General features: G+C 41.1%; 1 protein-coding gene across 1 annotated transcript in view; it reads left to right on the forward strand.

The window, feature by feature from the left end:
• Nucleotides 1-21913, forward strand: part of SORCS3 (sortilin related VPS10 domain containing receptor 3) — a 273617-nt gene that overhangs the window by 133636 nt on the left and 118068 nt on the right. Inside the window, exon 5 of the mRNA XM_033515725.1 lies at nucleotides 15941-16099. Coding sequence (XP_033371616.1) covers nucleotides 15941-16099 — 159 coding nt within the window. The remainder of the gene's footprint in view (nucleotides 1-15940; nucleotides 16100-21913) is intronic.

Here is a 21913-nt window from a genome sequence, read left to right on the forward strand (position 1 = left end):
AAATGCTCTAGGGTTGCAGACTTCTCCCAGCCTCTCAGGGTGAATATTATTCCTGTGTAAGGCAGTAAGCAGAATGGTTTTGCTGAGCCCCTGAGGACAGCTGCCAATACTGAATCACAGAGCAATAGGTGAATCAGTTGCATCCCAGCAGAAAAAGCCCAGGTCCCTTGCATTTCACCTCTAGCAGCAGAAGCGCTGCCTTTTTGAACATGATGCAGGGATCTCTTGTGAGCTGCAAGTGTGGTTTTCCTTGTGGCAGTGAGTGAGGAGGGAGGTACCAGCAGTGAGACACATGCATGGAACCTGTTGCACACATGAGCCATGCAGACCTTTCCAGGTAAGGTCTTTTCTCCTGAGGCACTCACTCCCAGGCACTGATTGGAGCCTGCATGCCTCGGAGCTCCTGTCGATTTCTGATGGGTTTGCACATTGCTGCTGGCCCTGTCTACTCATTAGTGCTTAGAGGATTAGCGCTTACTTGGAGGAGGAGAAAAGCTTTCCATACATTCATTCCTAATTGATTTACTAGTGAGAAGGATAATTACTTCTCAGCTACCCTGCAGAACTACAGTGGGAATTACCTGTCAGATTTCTTTGAAGACCTAAAATGCCTCTTTTCAGCTGTTAAATAGGAATTATATGTTCAGCCAAATGCCAGTTATATAAACATCATTTACCTGAATTGTGCCATAACCCTGGGCTCAATTATGAGGCTCGGGGGTTTAAAAGCTGTCATTTTGCTTTCTTCTTTTAAAAGAAAAGCCTTTTGTTTCTGATTTCCTTTTTTTGCAAAACTTTGGTGGAAATATTTTAATTTTTTTGGCAACCTGTGCTTTATTTCTTGGAGGTCAGATTTAGTCTGTAGCTGTTCCTGGCTTTTTACACATTGCTGCTGGGTGATATCTGCTCCACCCTCCTCATGCACGGAGTTAACCAAGGAACAGAGCAAAAACTGAGCTATAAGGTGGCTTTGGCTGTGGTGCACATCTGGGGCCCAGGTGCTGCCCAACCTGCTGATGGCTGCTCTTGGAGCAGAGATGGGGCATGTCCATTGCCTAGAAATCACACAAGGTATTGGGGAAAATGCGCTTTGCCCTTGAGCAATTTGACATTTGCAGAATGATTAAACATTATAACAATATGCACATACCAAAGGAAGCTGCTGGGAATTGTTTTGGCCAGCTGTGGTACCTGAGAGGTGTCATTCCTAGTGGTCAGGGCCAGCCTGGTGATCTGAGACCACCTTGGGTGCTGACATAAGGGAACAGCCACACATTCTGTGAATCTGCAGACTCTGGCTGTATTGTAGTCAAAACACTCCCTGCCATGAGCCAGGACTACTTCATCTTCCTGTGGAGCTGTCATACTGCTAATTCCCTTCCCCTAAGAACTAGCAAGTTCAGGGTTTCACAACACTTTGCAAGTGTATGGAAAGCCTCTGCTGCTGGGGATTGAAACTGCCAGACTTGGATCTGCTCTCCTGCAGGTTGTTGGGCTGTTTCTCCTCTCACTTGCACAACAGGCACTTGTGTTTGGGTCAGGAAAATCTTCACTGAGCTCTCCTTACTGCTGTGAAATTCCAGGTGATCTTTGCCCTTAGCAGTCAGACAAGTCAAGTCCTGGGGACTGGATTTATTGAGAGTTCCTGTTTTGGGCTCTGGTGAGAAGCCAAGGGCCTGCACTGTTGACACCTCCAAACCCATGAAGATTCTCTAATAGGCAGAGTGTATTCCAGGGCACATCTTCCCCTTCAGTGCATCTGCCCACCCAGTTGTTGGCCTGAGAGAAAAACCACATGTGCAGCACCTGCTTTGTCCAGTTGCCAAATAGGTTTCAACAAGCAGGTAACTTGTGGTAGACCTCAGAATGGAGAAATTTTCATATTTGTTTAGCAGCACCCCTTTCTTACAGATGAATGGGATTTAGCAGCAGATGTTTGAGTGCTCTGAAAAACTGAAAGTAGCAAAATACTTTTATTTGGCTTTTCTCTCCTGCAGTCTCTTGTCTGTCTTTGGGGATATGACAAAAAGCTGCTTACTCTCTGCTGGGCAGAGATCTCGGTTCCCTGCTGACCTTTAATTTAAAGCTGTATTTTGGGCGTTAGTTACATTTTACTAGAGGCAGATTTTCACAGCAGTCTGGGAATTAAAAGTGTTTATTTCTTCCAAAACACTAAGGGAAAAATCTCTTTTATTTTAATAGGAACATTTCTCTTGACTTTTTAAATTTCCAGTTTCTTTTTATCCCAATCCTCTTCTTTCTTCATGGTTGCTGAAAAAATTCTGCTAGAAACTGGAATAATTTCCACAAAAAAATTAAGCTTGTGATTCTTTGCTTAACTGGCTGCACTTCAAAATGTCACTGCTTGGAGCTGAAGTGCTGTGATTCCATATTTTCTAGCACAAGTTGGTCTGCTGGGTAAGATCCCCTATTGTGAGAACATTCGCTTTCTTCTTGGTTGTCAATAACAGGGTTCATTTTACAATTGATGCCTCACAGAGGGATGTAAAGCCCTTCCAAAAGGGTGCAGAAAGAAGATGAGAATTGAAGTCCCATATATCTGAAGCACTGCTCCTTTCAGGCACAGAGGTGCCACTTTGAATCTCGAGGAATTGTTGAACCATAGATTTTAGGTATTACTTTTTCCTGTGAAATATTCTGTAAAGAATGCTTATTCTTGGTGGAGATGATGTTTAGTTGAAAACTCAGTTCTCACTACAAAACTTTTATCTCTACCCTTGGGAATACTGTGGAGGTGGAGACGATGGAGTTAAAAAGAACTAAAAAAAAAAAGAGGAAAAAGGAAGAGAATAACAGCTCTGACAAATCAACCCCACTTTCCTGTATAGAGTATTGCTCAGATAAGGTGTGGATAAACTGAAGGCCCTGATTGCATTTAAGATCTGAGGTGACAGTTCTGATGTCTTAGAAATACCTTCCTTCATGAATTTGCTTTGCAATTCAGTTAGCTGCAGTTGTTTTTAGCTTTTCCCCTGAGCTATTACAATCATTGTTGCAGGTGATGACTTGAAGAATTAAAAGGTCTGTAGCTTTTTATGCTGACTGTCTGAATAGAAACATCACCCAGCCTCAGTGAATGAAATGAGGACTCCCCCCATTTTTCCCTTACACCAGAACTGAAGCATTTTAGGTTTTATTTAAAGGTAGACCTTCCAGCTAACCTATTTGAACAGTAGTTGCAAATAGAATAAAGCAGAAATAAAGTTATGGTGCTCAGTTACTACTTTGAGAAAATGTTTTTTCAGACTAGTTTCTTAGTTGTCACAGAATCAAAATGGAGGGGCAGTACAAATCTCTGAAAATGTAATAGCCAAAGTCATGCTGCACATCTCATGCCTCATCATGCCTCTGAACTTGGCCCATCAGAAGGAGAAATGTTTAGAGGTATTTAGAGAGTAAGAATTCCTGAAAGATAAATATAATTAGATTTGTTTGTGTCTGTGCAGTTTCTTGGGGGTGAAGTGCAGCAACTGTTTTTGAGCTGGCAGAGAGCAGTGCTGTGTTGCTGTTGATGTTAATAAAGGAAGAAATTGTTTGTAATACTGTAATTGCAGAGGGATGCATTTACCTGACTGGTGACTAGCTAGAATATTGGGAGTGACACCTCCCTGTGCAGAAACTGGAGATCCCGAAATGAGCACACGTCGCTTGGACCTCCTCTTCATTTCCTTTTGCTTACTTGGAGAGTAACTGAGAGCAAAATCTCATCCCATCCTGGCCTTCTGTATCTCCAAAGGGAATTCCTCAGCTGTAATTGGAGCCTCAGGGCAGAACCATGATTCAAACTTATTTTGGTTTTGCCTTCATTTCTTAGTTCATATGCTCCCACAGGGAATTCTGTAGCATTTTGTTTTCTCCGTACTCATCAAACGTGTCAGGTTGATGAGGCAGAGATTCCAGCATGTACCTGATGCTTGCTAGCCCAACCTGAACTGAGCTGCCATGCTTAGCCACAGCTCCCATTAATCATCTGCTGCTTTTTCCTGTGACTGCATCCCTTGCTATTGGTGAGGAACTGAGCTCTGGAGTAAAGCCCAAATGGCTTTAGGAAGATGGAAAGTTTTCTTGGACCCTTTTTCCTCATTGTGCTGACACTGTGATCAAGGGTTTGTGCTGCAAACTGGCACTTGCTGATGTGATCTCGAGAGTGTATTTGTGACTCAAAGGCAATGGGGCTGAGTTAGAGACATAGGGCAGGGATGATGGAACAAGCTGTTTCTACTGTCTTTTATCCCTAATCTTTCCCCTCAGCCTAATGGAATACAGTCACTAAATAGCTCTTGGTTTTGCATCTGCCATTAACAGGGACTACATTACCTGACCTGCAAATGCTGCTGTAGAAGTCCCTGCATGCACTCCTTCTCTGGACCCATTGGGCTGTGTATGATGTCCCTGAGCTTCTCAGAGCTCCAAAATCCATGCCACCCAGTCCAGAGTTGATGGGGGCAGATAGGAAAGCTGTGAAACACAGTGCCTGGCTTAGCTGAGCTGAGGTTTGCCTACTCTGGTTATACCAGTGAATTGTACAGATGTGTCTGAACGGGGTAACATCTCAGCATATCCATCCCGTAAATACACTTCAGGGACAGCCACACTCTGTCTCCAGAACTGAACATTGAAACAGAGGAATAAAATGTGAATGAAGAAGTAATATTTTTTGTCACTTACTGGTGTTGCAAAGATGATTTCCTCAAGGTCACCCACAACATCTATGGGAGAGTGAGAGGATGTGTGACAAGACGTTTCATCTACAAGGTGCAGTCTTGTGAGTTGTTGTATTTGGGATTCTCTCTACTTGTCCAATTAATTCAGCTTGAATTTGGCATCTGAGAAAAGAGATCATTTTTGTAAATGTTTGCAGAGCTGTGACCTGCAACTGTGTGAAAGAAATACTGAGTTACAGATGCTTTGCAATACTTACTTCAAGAAGAGGACTTGAAGAATTTAATGTTTTGAAGGGTTTTCTTTTTTTTTATTTTGAAGTCAGCGAAGTCACATTTTCACAGTAGGTTTCTCTGACCTTTCCTGTGTAAGATATATCATTTCCTGATGCTGGTTTATTAGTGTTTTGAACATGGTTCAAGATCAGTGAATGGAAAACACTGAGATATAAAGACATAAATACTTTTAAATATTTTTCAGTATGTCCAGGTTGGTGGTTTTTTTTGTTGTTGTTGTTGTTTTGTTTTTTTTTTCTGTTGTGTCTTTTCTGTGTGTGTTTTTCTGTTTTTTTAAAAATTATTATTACTAATATATTTGGGGATTGTGCCTCTTTGTGAATCTTTGTAGTCAGGATGCTCCTGTGAGAGTTTTCTGCCTTCTTGCAGTCAGGGGCTGAGGGGCCTGGCATGCCAGATGCTCCACTGGAACCTGACCTGACCTGTAGGATCCTGTCCCTAAAGAAAAAACAAAATAAAGCCTGTTTGCTTGCAGGTTTTAACTTCACCATTTCTGGCTTCATGTAAATCATAGAGAAAAACAGAGGTTGTGCAAAGTCTGTGGTCTGGGAGATTATAATTTTCCAGAACAGACAACACAGAATTGGGACCCCAGAGTTATGAGAGACCCCCAGTGGAAGTTTTCTGCTTTCTTAAACAGGGGCAATGCGATCATTGCCCTCCAGGGGAGGCTGTCCCTTGGAATTCATGAATGTGAAAACTGGGGATTCCTGGTGGTTTTTTTCAGTTAGTTCTCTGAAGAAGCAGATTAATTTAAAAACAAACAGAAAAAAACCCCCAGACCCACTGAACCACACACACTGCTCATCAGCTGTTTCTAAAAATAAATGCAATTGAGATAATTAACAAAATGCTCCCATATGGCATTATTTAATGGGGCTGAAGGGAAGAGGGTTAGAAAATAGGTATAAATAGAAACAGCCACTTACAATGAAAGCCATCCTTTCAGTGTTTGTGAAGGAAAAGAAGTTCATATGTTACAAAACTTGACTTAAGGTTATCTTTGTGTACCTTTATAACTCTGTATTTTGCATCCTTGTACCTCTGTGTTCCAAATTGCAAAGAATTTTTGGAGCAAAAGGACAGTTACCAGGTAAGAGTGATAAGCTTGGCAAGATACTGGTGCGTATCTATGGCAGGGCTAAAATTCAGTCCCTCTCTCCCACTCTCTGCCTGCTTCACCTTGTATGGCTCCAGTCAGGGCCCTGTGGAGACTTGGGGATGTTACAGAGTCATAAAGGCAGGAAATGGGGTAACACTGCAGAGGTCCCATCCACATTCAGATGTAGAGCTCCCAGAGCTGTCAGAAAAACAGAAGTAGTTTGCTCCAATTTAGATGGTGAGTGTTAAAGGACAGATCAGGAGTTATGGTATCAACTAAAATAGAGCTGCAATTTTGTCACCTAGCATGAGCATTGCTTTTATGAAGTGGGCAGAGTGGAGCTGTGTAAGCTTTCAAAGTGCCTTGCCTTGGTTAGAGGGAGGAGAGAGTCTGTCAGGAGGCATCACCTTGTACAGGGCTGCCTGTATTAACCACACAACCTGTCAGCAGGGTGAATGCAGCTGCAGGTCCTGATATAAGGCAATTTTATGAGACTCTTTTCCTTTCTCCATCCTCCTTACCACACTCTGAAACTTGGCCATCTCATTTACTGCTGCAGCTCAAATAATATATTAATTTATGAAGTATGAAAAATGAGGTAGTTTTGAATTAACGAGGAGGGGCATGGTACTTCACAGACAGCAGGATAATCAATCAATAATAGTGAGTCACTATATCCTGTTATTAAAAAGTAGGGAAAAATAATAGAATGGGTGGAGAGCAGCTCTTGGTAAAGGGACAGGTGGGTCCTTTTGAAGACCATATAATGATCTGACCTTGATATTTAGTGGTAAGAGCTGGTTCACCAAAACTTATTTATCTCTCTTTGAGGAAAATCCTCCCCTCACCCCCTGCCAGCCCCAAACACAATAAGTGGTAAGATATCTTTTAATTTCATTCTTTTACAAAGTGAAGAATAAAGAAGCTCAGCATTACTGAGTGAATTCTCATTTTAATAGCCTAGATTAGCAGTCTGCAGGGCACGTGCTGGCCACAGCCTCAGTTTGGGGTGCACGTTAGGAAGAGAAGTACATCAGGGATGGTGAGGGAGAGGAGTAATAGATGCCAGGTAAGTAAAATGAGATAGATCATAAGCATCTGGATATGAACAGTGATAAAGCTGACTGTTGTCTATGTTCACTCTGCAATCTGACTAAAAAAGCAGAAAAATAAAGTGTGTAAGCAAAGGAGAAGCAATGATGCTTTTAAAATTGTATTCAGATTTAATGGCCTCAAGGGAGATACATAACACAATTTTTATTTTTCTATAGAGTCATGAAACACTCTAGTGTCCTCAAATGAAATAGTCTGCTGAATACAGGCTGCAAAAGTTTACCCCATGAGTAACTATTTGTGCACATCTTTTTGTTTTCTGTAATGGGACAACTACTGTGAGTAAACTTATACCCACATAAAAAGTAAAGTGTTCTCCCAGGTGAGACCTATAATCAGAGGAGTGTTTTTATATAAATGGTGTTCTCAGTTCCAGCAGCTGTGGTGCACACAGCCTCTCCTTACTGATAACATTATTTTCTGTAACTATTTCTGCTTACATGGGAAGTTACCATAATGGTGAAAATTACTTTGTAGTTCTATGGAGAATAGCAGAACCATGCATTTACTTAAATAACATACAATTATAACAGTGAATGCTGCTTTTCTCTTTCTGTGAACACAGTTTGGGATTAGAGCTGTTCCCTGTCACTAGAAAAAAAAGCCGGTGACCACAAAACAATGTGTCAGAAATTGTAACAACTGGGGCTTTCCTGTGTAGAGTGGAGCAGAATAAAAAGGCATCATGCAGAACTATGCTATGCAGAAATACCAGACACTAGAGCAATATAATGATAAAGATCAGAGGCTTTCTGTTTGTGTGGAAGCACTGGTTGGTGCCTAAGATCACCAGTGCAGCTTTTTCTACTTCTGGTCCAAGCCCATTCATAGAGGTGCCGGTCAAGCTGGATGCACAAATCCAGTGGGGATGCTTGTAACCCATTTGGGTTACAACAACTGTGTGGAGCAGAACTGTGTGTGGACATGCTGTGACACGGAAAAGCCTTTGGCAGATTATCAGGACAGCACTGAAGTGGCCTCAAGCAGGTGGGAATAGTGTGGCAGAGGACTTGGCTCTGATGATCTGTGGGGAGCTGGAGAATATGCAGCTGTAACAAGAATATAATGGGAGTAACCTTGGATAAAGTCTGCCTTGCTGTGACAATGAAAAGGTTTTACAACCAAGCATGTGGCTCTTGCCAGTCAGTCACTCTTTGCCAGGTCAAGCACATGCTTTTTGGATGGCTTCCATCCCCACTGGCACCTGAAATTTAACAAGCAAATGCTTGCTGTGCCTTGTAATTAAAAGTGAAAAGTACATGTGTCCAGTGCCAAGAAGACGAGAGAAAGAGGGGAGACATGTTGTTCTGACCTGCTCAGCAGCAAAACAAAGATAGGATGTTCTGCTTTGTTGGGTCTGTTATGATGGTTTAGTCCGCTCCTGTGTGTGCAAATTGGATCCAGCCTGGGATTTGGCATTGAGAGCAGGCTCAGGTGGCAGCCTCAGAGTATCTGTGCTGTTTTCCCGGCTTTGAGTTTTGTCTAAGTCTTACAGCTGTGGTATATTTTCATTTCCAACCTGCCAGTGAGGATGGCAGAGTGGTTTTCCTTGAAGAGCTCTTGCTTTATATGCAATTTAACCTTAATTTGCTCCTGATCCTCAGGGCTTCCTGCATGGTGCATCTGTGCTCTTGCGCAGGTGCTGGAGGTGGTGATTAAACTGGAGTGCCCTCTCTATAGGGAAGGGAATGTGTGAGCTGGGAATTCTCTGAAGTGTTTTGTTTTGGTATGACAATTTGTGGCAGGTATGGCTGAAGTGCCAAAAGCCTCTTGCAATTTTGTACAAATCTGAACAATTAATTGTAATTTTAGTTCGGGTATAGGTAGATATGAGAGGCAATAGAAGACAACAAAAGATTAACCAGGGTTATTGCCTGTAAACAAGTGTGGTAGGCTGATGTGCATCTCCTCAGAGAAGGCAAGGTAGTGCTGGTACTCATTTGATGCACTCCACCAAGGCCCACTTTTATTTCAAAAACCCTGTTGCTTTATGTTAACGAGAAATTTTCACTTTACAATTTATTACTTTGTTTCTGGTAATGATTCTCTTCTATTATGTACCCTCTACAAAAGGCAAAACATTCTGCAGAGACAGTGAGCCTGCATATCTCCTGAACACAGCATCATGCACTCTGATCATTCTGTCTCAGTGCTGCAAAGATGAGGAGCCCATGCCTGTGTTCCCCATGATGTTGCTGTCTTCTCAAACACTTTGGTGGATTAGAGAGCTGTCAGTCTCTGGCACAACTGGAGGAGTCTATGAAAGAGGTCCTTCAGAGGGGTTGAATGCTTACAGAAACAGCTGTTGCCATCTTCAGTGGCAAGCAGTGTGATTCTGCAGACTAGAGGTTGTTTTGTAATTACAGAGAATTCCTGATGGGAAGGAAGTTCTGGAGGGAGGTTGCTGTGAAGTGTCTAAAATGTCTTGAGAGAGCTATTCAGTTCTTTGGTCACGGTACATATAATGCAGACCCAATGCAAAAGTCTCGGGAAACTCTTATTTCATTGCTGAATTTCTATGGGTGTCTGAGTAATTTTTCATTATCCAATAATAAATACAGTAGTGAAAGTCACCTTTAACACTTAAAGATTGCTTGGGTTTTATGGGATTGTATTGAAGTGAGTGCCAAGGTATAAAAGCCTTATGGTTGAGGTACTTTTATAACACATGCTTCATAAACCCTTATAAAGTGAGTGCAGTGCGCTTCATCCTTTAAGATTACAGCACTATGGTTCTGAGAGTTGGTGATCTGATGCTATATTCATTAATTAAATCTGCTATTAATGTTAAATTTTGGGCAATAAGAAGTGAAGTTACAAGAAGTTGAAATGGGGTAGGTCCAGACAATTTATCTCTCATGAAAGCTCAGAGCCCCTTTACTGCTTGACTGATGCCCACAGGTTATCCTTAACATTAAGGAAATTTTTGAGCCCTGTGAAGGAAGAAAGAATCCCAAATCTGGGCTACTCTGTAACACAAAGGTTTGCAATGAGCATTTTTCTTTTGGGACACAAAGGAAGTAATTATATAAAAGCTGTTGCCCTTTTAATGGATGTCTTGTTTGCCTTCCCAGAGAGCAGATGTCCCTCTCGTCACAGGTCCTGATCCCTAAATAATGGAGTGAATTTCTTTGCCTGTATGTAAATACAGAGAATTTCTCTCTAAAGCAGATTTTTATGAGTGACATGTCACATTTTTTTTCTGTCTGACTGATATGCTTGGTGACTAGAGAACAGAGGTTCCTTTCATTTCGCCCTGATTATTGTAGAGATATCTACAGGGCAGTGAGCAGGTATTTAGCAATCTCTGAACATCTATGGGAGTTTCTATAAAGTTAAGGTGTGCTTTCTAGAAATCTGCTTTCTAAACTAGTGCAAATCATTCAAAGACAGCTTTAGCTTAGCTGATTCATGTGGGTGTTGCTTTTGCTGGTAATTAGACAGTTATTTGTGACCAGCACTTTTTAGTCTCTGAGGGAATTGGGCTGATTTAATTAAAGTGAAGTTTTTTAGTTGAAATGGCATGTAGTGACGAAAGAAGGAAAAAAAAGGACAAGATTTTCTTTGCAATGAGTGGCCCCTGTCCTCCATGGGAATGGGAGAGAAGGGCATTAGATATACTGTGTAGCTGTGTTCCAGGAGATTTGGCTTGATTCAGACCTCTGAGGGAATCCTTCAGCTTGCAGTGCAAGTAATTGCAGTAATGATGTTGGAGAGAGAAAGCATGGGAGGGGAATGAGGAACAAAGTATCTGACAGTGAGAAATTTCAGATGGTCAAACATGTAATCAAAAATGCTTCAATGCAGAAAATTACTTTTCCCATAAAAGAATTCCAAACTGTTCATATTTAACTTCTGATGGACTGATGTTTTGAAGGAAGAAAACAACTTTTGTATTGTTAAGCCTTTAAATGTCACTGGATTTTGATTTCTCAGTTTTGAAAGGAGAAAAGGACATCAAAAATCCAAACAAAGCAAAAATCCTCCTCTCACATTGACATTTCAGCATAAATTGTTGAAACTTTTTGGCTTTTTAAACATAAAGCTACTATGAAACTTTATGGGAAGGAGATGTGAAGCCATACAACCCATTAAATATTGTAGATCAAATTGGAAAAAAAAATTAATGAAATATTTTTTCCTTTTAAAAATATGATTTGTTTTGTCATTGATGATGTAGATGTGGCCAGGCTGTAGGAAGGATCTAAAGTATTTTTGAGTTGAGGGCCTAAAGGATGGAGGCCAAAAAACCCCAAAAAAGCCTTTCCACTTTTAAGCCAAGCACATTCAATATGGAAATCCCCATGTAAACATGAAACCTCAACTTTCTGTCTTTGCTGAAGTGTTTGTGGCAAAACTGCCTTTTCAGTTGTAGGAGAGGATAATGCAATGCTAGAGTGTAAATTCTAATACATTACTAAGGAACTGGGTTTCTTTTGAAGCTGTGGAGGCTTGCATGGTTTGTAGGTGTTCTGTTGGTTTTGTTTGTTTTTTTACTGTTTTGTTTATGGTTTTTAGAGTAGCCTTTTACATAGGTGAATGTGACTAGGACCTCTGAAAAGAATAGTTTATGAAAAGTACATTAAAGTGAAGAGGAGAATCAGGAGGCAGTACACAATGGTTTAATGCTGTCTGTCTATTTCTCAGAAAATTTAAAAGACATTTATTTGAACCTGTCTTCTTTATTCATTTGACAACTCTCTGGTGCTGCTTTGCTAATGTAGCCCAGTAGTACTATTGCTACAGATTATTGCACCTATAAAACTGGTCTGTGCTGATTTAGGGAGATGCACTTTGGTAATTTACAGTGAAAATTTATGTTTGTTGAGAAAAATAAAAGGTTTAATTGAAAGCTAATATTAATAAAATTGCCATTTATGTGGCATGTTGTTTTAGGTTTTTTGTGGGTTTTTTTTGGTCCATTGGTGGTTTATTAACTTATTCAGCTGTGAACAAAACACATCTCTGTTGTGATCTCTGTGCTCAGGCTACCTGTATCTCTATGCTTGTCTGGACATGTTGTAGCATTGTGTCTGTGAGAGGTGTGCTGCCTCACTACTGTACAGTTCAGCATTCCACATCACAGCTGTCCTGGCACAGAAAAAGAGGAATGTGTCACCACCTTAACTCCTCCACCTGCACATAACCCATGTGAAAGCAATACCATGGAGGGTGTGTGCATTAGCTCAGTGACATACCTGGAATTTTGACCTGGTTAGCAGGAACTCAAGTTCTCAGTTACAAATCCTACCCTAGTTTCTATTGCATTAGCCCCATCATAGGGCATGACCTTTAGTGGATTTGTGCTATAATATGGTGTCACTTTTCTTCCTTCCTCCTTATGCATTTGAGCTCCTTTAAGGGTCCTAGACACTCAGAACAAATCTGAATGACTCTTAACTACTGCTGTGGTTTCTGTATCCAATAGATTATGGCAGGCACAGCTATGCCATCTCCCCTCCTTGTAAGGAGCCTGCAGCTTGTGCTGTTTATTCCCAGAGGTAAATCCCCTTGAAGTGTTCAGAGCTAGATATGTTTCCTACTCATGTACTGAAGATCTCAGTCCATATATTGTAGTTAATGTTCTTGCTACATGGCGTCTCCATATCATCTTCTTTCTATGTGCCTCACTGGTGGCTGGTGTTCTGCCCACCTGGAGTTCATTCAAAGAGCTCTGTTGTGTCCTCACTGTCCCCACATCTCCTGGTTTAAAGGACATGCACCATGTCCCAGACAGCTCTCTTCCTCTGCATCCATTCCTAAAGAACTGTCTGAAGCTTAGTCTGATTTTCAGCCTGTTTTGTTTGGTCTTGTGCTTGCCATCCATTATTCACTGGATTTTGAAGGTCAGGAAAAGGTATGTAGCATAAACTAACTCATCTCAAATATGTTTTCAATGATTTACCATTGGCAGTAACCAGTCCTGCCTGCCTGCCCTTCCCCTCCCCACTTAAACTAGAGAAAAAAAGCAATTGAAAGGAGTATTTTATACATGCATGTATATATAAGTAATCTAGAATGTAGAAAGACCAAATATAATTTCCTTTTAAATAAAGGCTGCCATTTAATTTAATAATACAGAAAATGATTAGATCTTAAACCCTTATAAATTACATTTGACAACTCTCTGGTGCTCCTTTGCTATTCCTTATGGCAATTATAAATGGCAACATAGGATTCTTGCAGAAATGCTCATTCTGACTGGAGTTTGTTTATTGTCTCTTAATGAAAAGTGATTAATCTAAATCACTACTGGGGTAGATCCTTCATCCTGGTCCCATAATGAGAAGTGGTAGTTTCAGGCCTTTAACAAACATCCTGCAATTTCCACTGCCAAAAGTTCCCTCCCCCTATAGCTTCCAGGAGAAAAAGTAGAAACAATAAAAAAAGAAAAGCCCAGAGTCTGTCACTTCTCTTTTTCTGTGTTCCATGTAACAAATGTGTGTGCCAGTTTGAGCTGCATGATGGGTGGTGGGCTTTTGTTCTTCACTCTGATTGAGCCTCCTGCTTTTTCCATCCTGCTCTGTGTAGGACCAGCCTTTCCTGGGAGGATGGATGACAGCAGAGATGTTGGGTGTTCATTTCTCCATTTGAAGAATGGAGAGTGGATGTAGGAACTGTGTGAAGGCACGGGGCACGATTTATGTGATGTCACCTCTAGATGTGATGGTTGTTCCATTCTTCCACCTTTCCTAGCTTGGTGCTGCAGATCATGTGTGAAATGGGAGAGGGGATGTTTTGTGTGTGCCACTTAAGTTCCATGCCACTGTTAGATGTCTTATGCTCCTTATTTGAGGACAGAACTCCAGCAGTGACCTTTTAATATATGTATTAATATAATATATATTAATTAATATATATTAATATAATAAATATTGTTAACTTTTTAATTTTCCATTACATCAGGTGGAAAATACTTTTATTCCTAAAGTATCCTTTATTTTAAATATAAGATCTCTCTGGATTGGCTTGTTAAATAGGCAGGCTTACATCCTTCTTCCATTCCATATAAGCAAATAATTTATACTGAACTATGTTATGGTTCTCTGGCACAGGCAATATGCTTTAGGTAAACAGGGGTATAAAATGTCTTTGCAGTCCAAGTCAAAAGTGACAGAAAAAATACCTTCAAATAGTTGTGAAATTGTTATTGTTTGGGGCGTGAGAACATTGATATTTTGATCTGATTAGAAAGAAGAAATGTACTAAAACATCCTTCTGAGTGGAGATCTTGGAGACCTTTTCTCAGGCTAATTCCCAGGAACTCAGCTGCCTATGGGGATGTTTCTCATTCCCCAGACCGTGCATCAGAGCACAGTGCAAGTGCACTTCTTCAGGACTTGTACTGTGGCTTGCCATGGGAATGGCTAGAGATTTATTTTGGGGCTGGTAAGTGGTGTGTGTGAGGGATGTTGAAGTGCCAAGCTGGATTCATACAGATAGCTTCACTCTGGGAAAACGTTCACTTCTTGTTCAGCTTTTCATTTCTTAATGGAAAGGATCAGAAGCCATTTACGTTGTACTTCCTTTCCCTTGGTGGCTTCATGGAGTTAATGAGGTGCTTAGGATTAAACAAACGCTGAATTTTTTTGCTTGATGAAGGTCTGACATACCATGGGCTTTACCATTCCTCGTAACTGATTTTTGCTGTCAAAATTAATGTATTTCCCTATCGTAGCCTTGAAGTTGAAGTTCTGTGAAGCTGGATAAGAGAAGTCAATGTGGACAAAATCCAAAACTGCAGTGGATCACAGCTAGCTGATCATTCTGCAATGAGCTAAAAAAGGCCATTCCTAGATCTGTTTTCCTGCTGAAAGACAGTTTTCTATATTTGATTCAGCTGCTGTATCAACAACCTGCTGTGTTTAGAACGGCTCTAATTTATTTCCCACTGTTTGCCTTTATTTTATGGTACTGGTATTTGCTTTAATGTGAAGTCGTTTTCTCCAGATGTTAATAAGATGGTGTTAATGTTTCCACAACATTTTTCTTGATAACGTTTATGTAGAGCTTGCCATCTGATAGTGCAGAATCAACCCATTTTAAAATATCGGTAATAATTTTCTAATTAAAATTAGAGGCTCAGAAGTGTTTTCCTCCCTGTACAAATTGAGGTCATGCACTTTCCTGTGCTTGGGGAAAATTATGTTTTCACTGACTGAATGAATGTCTCGTACTGTACAAATTGGGAGTGTGATATACGAAATGGTGTCAGTGTTTGCACATGTGCACGTGGACTATACCCAGATGCCAGCAGCTGATCCAGGAAGGCATTCAGTGTTTCCAGAGAGGTGATGCTCTCACTCATAGCACTGCAAGCTGCCAGATAAGGAGCTAATGATCTCAGGAATGCTTTGTTATTTACTTTTGGAGAGAGGATTCCACACTGGGGGAGAGAGGTGGTAGACAGAAAATGGTCCAGGAAAGCCTGGTGTGGCTGTGTGAAGTTCCTATATTCAACCAAAATCAACTTTGATCATAGAATTTTTCTTTCTTACTGGACTTGCTGAATTTATTCTGGTAAAATGAAAAAAAAAAAAAAAGGAATTGCCAAATTACTCAACAAACGAATTGCCAAAGGAAATGAAACTGAAATGCTAAAAACCTATCCTAACTCTATGGGATGTTATACTCTTGAATGATGTTCTGAGTTCATCTAATAGACATCAGTTCTGGATGATCTCACTCTTAAATTATGTTCACTTTCACTTTTCCATTAACACTTTCCCTCCATTTTTCTATTTAGATCATGCTTCTTAGTGATCCAGAGATTGAGAGCAGCATCCTCATCAGCTCTGATGAAGGAGCTACCTATCAGAAGTACCGTTTGAATTTCTATATCCAGAGCCTGCTCTTCCACCCCAAGCAGGAGGAATGGATCTTGGCCTACAGTCTGGATCAAAAGGTAAGCAAATGATTTAATGTGTCAATGAGTTTAAGGCAGGAGTTGAAGGGGATACTGTCTAGAACTGCTCTGTTTCAGAGAAGATGAAGAATTTATAGTGTGCTTTGCTGTTCTCACTTTGCAGGTTTCAATGTGCTCAAAAGCCATGCAGTGACTCCAAAGCCAGTTTGCTAAAAGGAGCTGAGTGTTAGAGTTATTATGATGGGTGTGGAAGCTTCAGTAGTGGTGATACTATGAGAGATGAAAAGAATTAGAGATTTGACATGACATACGGAGCTGTTCTACAAATCTATTGATTCATAGGCACTGATTTCTGTGCTGTCTCTGAGGATGGAGCACTCAGGCCGAGTTAGTCTGTAACAGCTGTCTGTTTAGCATTGAGGGGTGCTCATTCTGCTTGCAAACTGGAGGTCAGGGAGCAGCAACAGATGACAATCTCCTTTATGCCACTTTTAAGCCTCTTTGCAGTGCCTTCTATGAGCGAGACATCTCCAGTCTTTCACTTTGTCCTCAGCATGTTTGCTCTTACATGGCTCTCATCTGTCTTGAAAGGTGCTGAGCAGGGCAGGGGCAGTGTGGTAGTGAGGTGCTGTGGCTGAGATGTGTGCTTCAGCTCTGGAGCAGCAGTCCCCACTACAGCCCAAAGCTGAGACATGGACAGGATGATCAAGTTACAAATTCTATGAAGTTTAAAACTTGCCAAGCTTTTATCTTTCCTATCTTGTGTTTCTGTCATCACTAGACTCTGGAAAGCAAAAACATGCTGAATGAGCAAAGTTTCCCTCATTGTGGTGGGTTGACCCTGGCTAGATGCCAGGTGTCCATCAAAGCCACTTAGTCGCTTCCCTCCTCAGCTGGACAGGGGCAGAAAATATAATGAAAGGCCTGTGGGTCAAAGTAAAGGCAGGGAGAGATCACTCAGCAATTACCATCATGGGAAAGTCACACAGCTGGGAAAATTAATTGAATTTATTACCTATCAATACTCTACTGCACTTTACTTTATCCTACCCTACTCTATCAAATAAGAGTAATGAAAAGTGAAAACAAAATCTTAAAATACCTTTTTACCACCCCTCCCTTCTTCCTGGGCTTTCACTCACAATTTTCTCTTTTTTTCTGCATCCCAGCAGCAGAGTGGGACAGGACATGGAGGCTGAGGTCAGTTCATCACATGTTGTCTCTGCCTCTTCTTCCTCCTCAGGGGAGGACTCCTCAAACCCTTTCCCAGCTCTAGTGTGGTGCCCCTCCCACAGGAGACAGCTCTCCACAAACTTTTCCAGTGTGAGTCCTTTCCACAGGCTGCAGTTTTTCATGAATTGCCCCAATGTGGCTCTTTTCCTAAGATGAAGACTTCAGGAACAGACTCTTCCCATATGGGTCCCCCATGGGTTCACCTTCACCTGTCCTTCCAGGGGTCAAGGGGTCAGCCTGCCTCACCATGGCCTTCACTGTGGGCTGCAGAGGAATCTCTGCTCCAGCACCTGGAGCACCTCTTCCCCTTGTTTTTCACTGACCTTGGTGTCTGCAGCGCTGTTTCTCTCACATATTCTCACTCTTCTCTGGCTGAAGTTGTCAATTTGTTTCTTGCCCTCACTTCATGAATGTGTTACCCCAGAGGTGCTACCATTGTCACTGGTGGGTTTGACCTGGGCCAGCATGGGTCCATCTCAGAGCTGGCTGGTGTTTGCTTTCTTACAGCTTTTCATGGAAGCCACCCCTGTAGCCTCCTCCCTGCTATGAAAACCTTTCCACACAAACCAGTGCATTAACCTGTCAGGTGTGGGGGTGTGTACTGGGTGGGATTTTCAATTTCTGCAGTTACTGTTGAAGATTTCTAAACTAGTCAGTCTCCCATCCCAGCTATAGGAACAATAGAGCTAAAATGCTGTGCCTCTTTATTTGAGAATTTCCTTTGAAAGGCTAGTGCAAGTTTTTACCAAACTAGTTACTGAGAATATAATCAAATAATTTCCTATTGCTCTGCTTCCCACTTGCTAGAAGAATGCTGTGGCAGGCACCAGGTGTTTTGCTGCTGTGCTACTGATGATTCTTGAGTGACATTTGCAAGAACAAAGCTATTGTAAACACACTCCTTTCATAGTATCAAGTCCTTACTGTATGGAGGAGTTAGTCAAATGTCAAATAGTTTTCTGCACTCAGATGATCAGTATAACAGGGATTTTGAAGTAGGCTGAAAAGACCAATCTATTTATTTGATGTCACAAAATGGCTTGATGCCACTTTTAAACTGGATGTAATGATTTTGAATGAACCTGGTGTTTATACAGACAGTTTTGGAAAACACAAAGCATCTGATGAGGTGGTCATGTATGTGAGAATCCAAATGAGACATCCTGAGTGTGCATTTGCAAAGAGATCCATCTGCAGTGAGTGCAGAGCATCTGCTCTTGGGTTGAAGCACTGTATTTGTACTATCCAAGCTTTGTAATCTTCTTTTGATGTTTGTCACTGGAAGGAGAAATCAGAATACAGGGGAGGCACATGTGGTTGACTGTGAGGTGGTACTAATGCTCCCCTGATCCAGTACAGCAATAGCAGGCCAGGAACATTTTTGCTTCTCCTCCTGGAAATGAATGCATCTGTGCTCACACCTCAGCTGCTGTCTTCTACCTAGGAGAAAGACAAGAAAAATGAACTGATCTAGAAACACTCTGAGGCTGCTTACATTTTATCCCAGAAACAGAATAAAATTGTTAAAGTGTAAGAGCAAAGATGAGTTGGTCTGTAGCTTGTTGGTCAAATGGAAATGGAGCAATGCCAAGTTCAGGCTTTTCCTTTATGTCTGCCTTTGTATTCAAGGCCACTCATGATGCTTTCCTCTGCTGGTCAGAAGGATGGCCTGAAGTGCTGATTTGGTGGGTCCTAGTATGGAACCATGGAGCACTGCTTTTCCCAACTGAAATGTTTGCTTAATGTAACTGAGGTATGGGTTGTGCTGAGCCATGTCTTGGGTCAGTGAGGGTTGTGAAAGTTGTCCCTCTGACTCAGGGCCATGCAGCTTCACTGCAGTCACAGGTGATCCTGAGATTAGGGGCAGGGCTGTGACAGCGGTGCCATGCGAAATCCCCAGATGAAGTCTTCTGAGAGGCCGGTGTAATGCATTCCTGCATGTCTGGAAACAGGACCACTGCCACAGCCATGTGGGAACCAGAGGTCAGGCTTGTCCTTCTCTCAGGTTAGGCCAGTGCAAGAATTAATTGTCTTTTAGGCTTTAAGTCACCTATACTTAAGAATTCATCATTTTTTTTGAATCTTCATAAGATTGTTGTGGTTGTTCTCTGTTTTTCTCCAGAAGCCAGATCTGGATCTCACACCTTCCCTCACTACTGTGCCGTGCCTTTTCTTCTAGATGTGGTTATGGGATCATGCCAATAGCAATCACCATTTCATCTCTCTGCTGCTCACCAGAAAAGAGATAGCCAGAGGTTCTAAAATAAGTGTCTAGAGAGGCTGCAGTGGTGCTCTGTAGTTCTGAGAAGGATATCCAAAGGGATGCCATGCTGGCAGGGGTTAATTGTCCAACTGCAGCCTAGTTCTGCTCATACTCCTCTGTCCTTTGTTTTTGTGCCCAAAAGCAACATGAAGTTGCCTGGCACAAAACAGGTAGAGCTGTATCAAATAGTGCTTGCTTTCTCAGTTCATATGTCAAATTTTTGGGGATAAAACGGCTCTGAAACACTTCTGATTTGGTGCATGAGAAGACAATAAAATAGAAAGTTAATCATTAGCCTGTAACCTGTAGGTAATATTCATCCACACATACTGTGACAAGGAAGGTGACTTGCTGTATGCTTTGCAGTGCAGCCAGTGCTATAGTGGGACACCATATTCTTCCACCTCTCTCAGTTTTAGAGGTGCGTTTGACCCTTAAATTCTATTCTAATAACTCCTTTAGGGGCAGGTTTAAAAATGCAAATAACTCTGAAAACAAATCAAGTACATACAATTTGACTCCAGGCAGCAGAATCTATTAAGGGAAGATCTAATCCATCCTTTTATAACTGCAAATGTGTAAATAAGTTGAAAAAAATTAATTTCATATCTTAGATTAAAATATGTATTTCAGATTAATATTTATCTTATTAGTTTTCTTTCAATTAATAATAATAATAATAATAATAATAATAATAATAATAATAATAATAATGTTGTGTTTTAAGCAAGCTGTGGTCAGCTTGGGAATTAATGAGAACGATAAATCTGAGAATCTATTTTGCTTTTAGTATGTTGCTCCACACAATAAAATGAAATGGGGACAGTTCATATTCCTACAGATAATGAATTTGGTAACCACCAAAATCAAAAGATTTTAAAATTGTCTGGTTTATAAAAATAGAAAAAATATTAAAATTTTGGTATGAAATTGAAATAGTGTTTTGGATCTTCCCATTAAAAAGTTTTCCTCAAAGATCTTCTGATCTACAGGTCCATGGCTGTGATTCAAGCCTTTTTTTTCATGATTGTTTTATCCTAAACATCCCTCCTTGTTTTTAGCTAACTTCTGCACAGCTGACAACAATGTTAGAGTATTTATCTAGTTGATAAAAGAAACGACTAACCAACTAAAAAAAAACAACACATGTTGAATGCCCTTTTAACAGAATTATTGTCCCTTCCAAGCTGGTGTTTTGAAAAGTCTATTCCATATTCTAAGATCTTCTTCTTTAAGAGGAGGAGCCCATCTCTTCTCAACAGAACCTCTTGAAATATGGCTTCATACTGAGAAAGCCAAAGACTTTGTGATGCTACCATTTCCATCAACTGAAATAATTGAATATAAAATCAATTTAGTCACAAATCTTTCATTAATTCCCACATAGGTACTGTCTTGCTTTTTCCTTCTTAGGGCAATTCCCAGAAGACAACTGAGAGAGATGGAGCTCAGGTGGCTTTCTGAAAGATATATCGTTGTGTGGCTGCTGGTTGATTTAAGGTCATATCTCAGTTATCACCATTTGTTTTCTCTTTGTAGTATCCAAGGAGTTATTGAGGCTGTTTCCTTGGTATGAGTCAACACAGCATATCGTTCCTGTTCTTAATTTTTATAGCCAATTAGGACCCTCCTCTGCCTTGCTAACTCTCCTGGATCATCACAAAAATGCAGCATGGCTGAGCCAAGAAATCTGTGTGTGTGGGCATGAGCATGTAGCAAGTTCATAGACCCTGATGTCTTCTCACAGCGTATAAAGCCCAGGCTGGAGGAGTTTTTACAGGGCTTTAAGCAAATTTGGGTAGGTTTACTATTCCCCCCTGAACATCCATGTGACATTGTATAACTATCAGGTCCTGGGAGTTTAAATGCATCTTGTGAGTTGAAAATCTTGGATCTCTTCCCAGTAGCTTTGTGTGTATGCATCTACTTTATTGATAAAATAGTGCAATCTGATGTGTGCACGTGTTGGTTCTGGTAATGGCCCCTGAAGTGGCCTTTGGCAGAAGGTGGACACTCTGTAAATGTTACAGACAATTGCTGCAGGTCAGACTGGGTCTCACAGGGAGTGTTCATATTGACACCTGGATATATCACCCAGTACAGAGGGAAAACGGGCCTGCAGCCTCCAGGTTTTGTGGGTATTTGCAGAAAATACATAGGAAGCCATTTTAAGCAATCCGTGGCTCTAAATGTGGTAGGAAAGGAAATATATGAAAAAGGTGCAATATTGTCTGTTGGAAAATGTGGGGAACTGCTCTGTGGAATGCTGTGAAAGCTGAAAGTCTCCCAACACAAGCTTAAGGTACAGATTTCATTGTTGCCATTCAGTGACTGGGGAGGAATATCTTGAGTTGATT

The sequence above is a fragment of the Parus major genome, chromosome 6, assembly GCF_001522545.3.
Source record: "Parus major isolate Abel chromosome 6, Parus_major1.1, whole genome shotgun sequence".
In the NCBI taxonomy this organism is placed as follows: domain Eukaryota; kingdom Metazoa; phylum Chordata; class Aves; order Passeriformes; family Paridae; genus Parus; species Parus major.